General features: G+C 41.2%; 1 protein-coding gene across 1 annotated transcript; it reads left to right on the forward strand.

Annotated features, from left to right (window-relative positions):
• The first annotated feature begins 1518 nt into the window (after window positions 1-1518).
• LOC120665551 lies at window positions 1519-4443 on the forward strand. The gene is made up of 2 exons (XM_039945145.1): window positions 1519-1673; window positions 2821-4443. Exons 1-2 carry the CDS (start codon window positions 1671-1673, stop codon window positions 4243-4245), a joined length of 1428 nt encoding a protein of 475 aa, XP_039801079.1. The 5' UTR covers window positions 1519-1670; the 3' UTR covers window positions 4246-4443.
• Window positions 4444-7608: the final 3165 nt, after the last annotated feature.

Raw genomic sequence — 7608 nt, forward strand, 5'->3', positions numbered from 1 at the left:
GTGGAGACCCCCATCCTTCATGGACAAGCTCCTTAGTGGAAAACGGGAACAATGTGACCGTGGTTGTGTCCACGGAAGAGACTTAATACAGGGAAGCAATACTCTTTGTGAGTGATTCAACAACGTGGATGTAGATGTGCCTTTGTGGCTAACCGAACCACGGGATAAATCCTCGTGTCAAGATTTTGCTTCTCTCATCCCCTCTTTACGTTTCCGCATTTCATATTGCAACTTGTGTGTCTTTACATTCATAGAGTAGTATCTTGATATGATTAGCTATAGGTTGCTAAACTCTTTTGGGGATGAGGGTTTCACACTAGAAGAACCGTAGTTGTACATCTAGATATCATATTTTAGTTTAAGTTTTGTGCAAACTAGTTGGAGCTATAGGTTAAGATTTTAAGTTGTCTAATTCACCCCCTCCCCCTCGTAGGCTACGAGCACCCGATCACTTTCAAAATCAAATTTAAAATAGGAATTGTATTCAAAATAAAACTAAGCAGGATGTATTCAAAGTTTCAAACACAAAACCGTTAGCTGCTCAGAATTCTAATAGTTCTTTGAAACTTGAAGCTCTACTCCTGAAATTTTTTTTTTACAAATGATCGATATATATTCGTGAAACATGACAGGACTAACCCTGCAATTCTTCTGTACATGTATAATAATTTTGAGTTCAGAAAAATGCTCATGTTTCCAGTACTAGCTAATTCAAAATTTAAGCTATCAGAAAATACAGATTCCTTTGGCCCCACTAACTTTATCTGCTCTGAAAGCAATAAACATCCTTACTGCACAATGTTCTTCTCGCACCACGCAATCACCGATTCGCTATTCTGCTTGTTTTATCTCCGTCAGCTTCTCCTTGGCCTTCACTTATTCTCTCCTTCACAGCTGCAAGAACCTCCGGTCATGGCGACGAAGCTTCTGAAGATATTTTATCCACCTAGCAGAGTCCCTTGAAGCAGTCCTTTGTTGCCTTCCACCCCGCAAATACAGGGTTGGCTTTTTTTTTCCTTTTTGCCCCTCTTTTCTTTCTGAAAGCTTGACATGGCTGTCAAGTAATTTATTGAAAGTTTGAAACTAAGAAAAATTACATCACATCGATCAGTCGTGAAATTTAATTATTCCAACAAAAAACAGATCAAACATCAATCAAATATCCTCCTCTACTCATCTATATTCATGCACAAGGAAAAAGTTCTTTTTTTTAGATAAAGATGAGGGTCAAGCCACTCAAATTTAAATGACTATAAAAGACCCCCCAATCCGGGTTTCTAGCCTGTGATCTCCCACACGGAGAGCTTTGCCCTTAGCCACTAGACCAAAGACTGGTTCTTAAGGAAAAAAGTTTTTAATTGCACAGTTACAACCACCTGTACTGAGGTCTTCCTTTCTGACATGCAACCAGAATCCTATTGAAAATTTGCAATGTTTCAATCACACTGCATCTTTCTGCCCCTTGTTCAATTTCAGGTTTCTGCAACAAATATTATTTGAAATATACATCAAAGTGCCGCCGGCCGTCAAAGCACCGGTTCTGCTTCCTTTCTGCCCAACTGCCAGCTTGCTAATTGATGTTTCTGCAAGCTGTTCAAAGAATCACTCCTGCAACAGCTTTACCGGATCTCTTTGGTGCATAGCAGATCCGCACCTGTTGACAAATTAAGATGGTTAGTTTGTCGTGCATGACAAGTTATTCTAAATTTAATTATGTTTGAAATTATTTTATAACTAGTCTATCAACCTATGCTCCCACACGGGGTAGTTAGAGATATCTAATAATTATCTATCTCATGCTCTCTTTAACTAACTAAATATTCTAATTAAGTACTGTAAAGATACATATTTATCATTATGTAATTGTAATAAGTGTGACATGTTTAGTTACTAACAATTTTTTCTCACTTTGCATCACACCTCCATATATGTTTAGTATGCATTTAATTGAATACTTTGTTTGAGCTATGTGAACAACATAAAAATTGGTATTCTTATCTCTTCTCTTATACATGAATATATGGTGACACACATTATGGTTAGTATTTTTTATATAAATAATAGCATAATAATATATTATTAATAATACAAATAGTAATTTAGAATTTTATATTGATGCGCTTTAAGATTTTATTATAATAATATATTTTTTATTCAGATTTGGAATTTATTTTAACTTTTTATTATGATATCATTGCATAATATATATATAAATTTAGGGGGTTATTTGATATTATTTTATAATGGCATTAGTGGGTAATTTACATGAAGATTAGGGGGCTACTTTAGATTATTTTTTATAATGACAGATGTGGGTAATTTAGATACATGTTTAGCGGGTTATTTTAGTCTATTTTCATAATGGCAATGGTGGGTAATTTATTAGAAAAAATAACAGATTCAATGGCTATCATGATTATAGTTGCTTAATTGATGGCAGGATATTTCTGTTTTTTGTGAGAATTTGTAAAAATTCTCTATTTATTTAAACTGTCCATCTAGGATCCCAAATGGCTTCGTCTGGAGGCTTCAAAAGGAGACTTCAATTAGTAATAGCAAGATAGCGACTAACTAATTACAATTGTTAAATAATTGGAGGCACAATTCAAAAACATAAAATTGAAAATGAAGTATTCCTACTGACAAATCTCGATATTTCAAGTTTTCAACTCATCCTAGCAATGAATATAATGTTGATGTCCCATTCCGAACTGTGTAGTAGCTAGATGTTCTTGTTGAAGGCATGAATCACCTTGTTCTAACCCAGTAATGCTTAATTTTCGTTTAGCTAATAAATACTTCTAAACCTTATACGTCCAGGTAGACCACGCTCGTGAGGAAACGTGGATTGTCAACATAAGAAATCGACTAGATGAACAGTTCGCCGATCTAACTAAACTAAAGCCCGCATTAGCGGCTCTAGACACCAGCAAGGACAAGCCATCAATATACTGGACTGGTAGCCATCCCGAAAGGTTTCCTGTCGGTATCCTCCTCCTCAAGAGCTCGGGCAATGTGGCTGAAAAGGACCACATGTGGGAATATGTTGCGTTTATGACCAGATGGCTCGGTCTCGACGTGACTTTGTTCCTTAGATACATGAAGGAGAGGGAAGATCTAGTCAAGAGCTACTATCACTACGGCGGTGAGGATTATCAGAGGTACTTTGTTTTTAGAGAAAGCAATGCTCTCCAGGAGTCATTGCTGATCGCCGGTTGCTTTTTAGCTACTGCGATTCTCTTGTTGCAGAAGGACCGGAATGGTGCCGAAATTCTACGAGGGCCCAGAGGTGACAATAGTGATCCAGCAGGTCAAAGGTCCCTGCAATTTTCAATTCTATACCAAAGAATAATGAAAGATCAGATAAAGACCAAAATCGACATGTTGCGCATCAGAAACCAGATTCCGTGGTTTGTTGTCGAGGCTGTATTTGCACATTCAAGCTTAAGCGAGCTGTTTGGTGGCACCCGCATCGACAGACTAGCAATGTCGTGTTTTGATGATCTCTACCCTAGAGTGAACAAATCCAAGGTTAAGGGCGGCAACCTCCCATCCGGCGGCTTCAAACATCTACTGCACATCTTCCATTGGACCCGGACACCCGAAGAAGAAGGCAGGTGGCTGGTGCATACAAAACCCGAACAAGAGCAGCAGCCTGCAAAACGGTTTGCGGAGTTTTACATTCCTAATGCAATGAACTTGCTTGAATCCGCAACTAGTTTTAAACGGCTCGACAGTAGCTCGATCGATGTGGAATACTCTAACAAGAGAATATCAGCACTGATGCAACTAACACCCCTGCACTTGTTCCCATACAGCAACGAAATTTTCCACCAGCTTCTGAACTTTGAACAGCGGTACCCGGCGTACGGGCTTCCCGTCACAGCCCATTTTGCATGTATGAAGAGCCTGTTACAGACCAAAGCAGATGTTAAACTACTGCAGAAGAATGGCATCGTGCAGAACACGATGAAGGGGGAAGAGGATGTCCTGAGCTTTCTACACGACGTAGGGCATTTCTTGGTGGATGAAGTAAGAGCCTGCATACCCGATGACCTCGACAGCCTATCGGAAAAGGTGATCGAGCATCATGAAAGAGATGTCAGTATAGCGTACTCGGAGTTCAAGAGCCAGTTCTGCCCCAACCGATGGGTGATCATATCGGTCCTCGCCGCCATCACTTTGTTCGTGCTGACATTTATTCAGACAGTATACAGTGCACTTGCCTATTACAAAGGTTCTTGATCGTGCTGCTAGACACCACCGCGACTGGCCACTACTCTTCGGTTGATTCCGGCAGCACAGCTTGCCTTTTCGGTTACTTTTTATATATTGTTCATCATGAATTGTTTGTGTGGGATTTTTCTTTAATCTGAATTGTCATCCTGGTTCGGTTGTAAGCACTCGGAACTCTGATGGCTGAGACCGGATTCATTTCCTTAATCTAAAAAAAGAATTGTCATCCCGGTGTTCTCTCTCTTTTTTACTGCAACTCCCTGTTGTGCTATCTTACTTGCATTTCCAACCACTAAATAAGGATACGTATAGGCCTTAAATTAAGAAAATTGATTTCTTATAATAGATTTTTAAGATATTATGTAAACTGCCTTAAATCAAGAAAATTGATATGGACCTTAAAATTGAAAAAATTAAGAAAATTGAACATCTTGGAGTAACTGAAGGACTTGATCTGGTCTCAGGTTTTTTTCCCCTCAAAAACTCTAATGTTCCGCTCTTTATTCTAGATGTGCCACGCAGTCCTGACTCCTGCCTTCTCAAAAAACAACCGACCCATGGCTATAGCAACAGCAATTTCCACCAAGGCTATGCTCAACCTCTCTTGCATTATCACCACATCTTTGCTGATAATGTATTCTGTCGTAAGTCAGATCTGCCCACTCTCTAGCTGGTCTGATCACATTCCTACAGAAGCCACCTCCTCTCTACGACCGCTAACTTGGCATAGCCGAGCCCTCCATCCAATACAGACTTGTCCAAATCCAATCCCCTGGCTTCCACCAGACCATCACGACCCCTACCTCTCTCTCTCTCTCTCTCTCTCACACACACACACACACACACGCACACACGCACACACACTGGCTTCATGAACAGAACAGTCGAGGTTGAGCATGACGCAGAAGCGTACTGTGTGCATGGAACAGATCATAATGTCTCGAAAAGATTTGCAACATTTGCTGAGAGATATATATCAACCAGGTGGCTGATAGAGCCTTTGTTGCAGCGTAGTAGTAGACATCACAATGCATATTAAAAAATTGATATAATTTTCCATCATAATTTTTCATATAATTTTAAACTCCAATGATTAATTTATTATTAAATATCCTAATCTATCAAAATAATGATAAAAAATTATGATGTATTTTTTCTAACATGTATTATAGCGTGTACTATCATCTTGTAAAATTTTACTTAAAACTCCACCTATGCATAGAGAAATAAAAAATACAAATTGTATTAGGGGTAATTTGAACCAAAGAGCATAGTTTGGGGGTAAAATAATGAATCATACAATAATAGTTTAGAGGGTTATCCGGACTTTGGCTTTAGTTGAGTGGAGTAATTTAGGCTTTTTCCACACTACACTATAGACACCGTCGCCATTAAGAGGGGAAACGCTAATTAGTTAATCCCCCGGCCACTTAAAAAGTTGCGTCGGCAATTGCTTTTGAGTCTAGTAGTGAAGAATATATGCCAAATGCGAGGACCTCAATCTTTATGCTGCCATGCCACTTTAATTCATCCAGCACAGACTTGCCATGTTCATCAGAATGATTATCTAGGTTGAAGATAGTCGTTAAAAGATACACAACTTGACGCTTTCATGCATATCAAAGCGCCAATTCTATTTACCGCGCGAGTGGCAAGCGACGTGTCACAGAAGGGCGCGGCTGCCGGCGAGCTACGGGAGTGGGGGAGGGAAGAGGGTGGAGCGATTGCCGGTGATCTAGGGGAGAGGGAGGGCGGGAGGTGGGCGGAGCGGCCGCACATATGAGGTCGCCGGTACCAGCGGCCGGGGTGGTGGTCGAGGCGGCGGACCTTAGGGTTTCAGGTTGCTGGGGTGGGGCGGGCTCCACCGACCCCAGAGGAGGGTGCCGACCGGGCAGGGCAGGAACCTCGGTGGGTGGTGGCCGGCGGCGGGGGCGAGGAGAAGGAGTCGGCGCTGTGAGCAAGGTTAGCATCGGTGGCGGTGGAGGGTGGCGGTGGAGGCGCTGCCGGAGCTGAGGGAGGCGGGGGAGCATGGGGCGGGGCGGAGGATAAGAATGGGGCACAGCTACGATTGGATGAGTTCCAATCGCGTTTGCGATGAATAGATGCCCTCTATCAAGCCACCTCGGGAAACCCCTCAAAAGAACAAAAAGTCAAGCATTCCGCATATCGCTGACATAGTGTTGAGTCAAGAACAAGATGAATTTTACTGGAATCTCCATCCTTTTGGGCAGTTCAGTAAAATCTCATTATTTAGCCATGATTCATGCTGATGTCCCCAACTTGAATAAACGTCTATGAAAACTAAAAGCTCTATTAAAAGTCAAGATTTTTCTTTGCTATTTACGTAGAGGTATGGTGTTGACAAAAGATAATCTAATTAAGCGCAACTGAAAATGTGACAAGAAGTGTTGCAGTGTTGCTTTTGCTCCAGGGACAAGACGATTTAACATATTTTCTTTGTTGTCATTTTGCACGTGCAGTATAAGCAAAGAAATGAAACCGCTAGTCCTGCTAGGGGCGGCTACTACTTGTTGGTCGTTTTGACTTTGCAGGAATGATTTAGTTTTTGAAAGAAAAATTAACCCTTCTTCTTTGCATGTTATCTTTTCAGTTAACCATTGGCTTAGTTCATGGATTATACTACAAAATTCAGGATTTTTTTTTACCTGGACACATGGGCGGCGGTCTACTTACTGATTGACAGTCATTAGCATCTCAGTTCATCACTTTTTTGTCGTTTCCATTTTAGGCTGTGTGCATCCTCGTAATGCAGAGGTCGGGAATGTTCAAGTTTTTTGTACTAATAAAGTTTTCGTTATGAAAAAAAGAAGAAGATACATACTTTGGTTTGCTGGCTACAGCAGAATCAGTTCTTACATATCTTCTGCTTAAAGATGATGAGAAGAAGAATAATAAGGTAGTGTCACCGAAGATTGCTTTGCTAGCACGCTCGTCAAAGGATGTATGCTAAATAGAAGCGCATCTTCTCTTCATCATCCAGGGCCTTGGGGGGGGGGGGGGGGGGGGGGGGACCAATCGGAGCTTATCAGCGTGAGGAAATGAGGCGGGCCATCATGGCCGCGTTGGAGGCGAGGTGCGCGGCGTGCGACCGAGGAGGAAGGGGGTTGAGGCATCGAGCCGCAAAGGCGCCACGACCTCGTCGGAGACTCAGAGGGCTTTTTTCATTTTTATTTTTTTAAAAAATAAAATTTCAAAAATATATGTCGAATAGGGAAATTTTCAAAAATGGGTGCCTGTCGCCCATCCAGTTGGCGACAGGACCTAAATGTAAAAAAAATTTATATTTAGGTCCTGACGCCCAGGGCGCATTAAACACTGAACTTGTAAAATCGAAATAAAATCGTAGAAAAA

This window comes from Panicum virgatum, chromosome 2K (assembly GCF_016808335.1).
Source record: "Panicum virgatum strain AP13 chromosome 2K, P.virgatum_v5, whole genome shotgun sequence".
Taxonomy (NCBI): Eukaryota; Viridiplantae; Streptophyta; class Magnoliopsida; order Poales; family Poaceae; genus Panicum; species Panicum virgatum.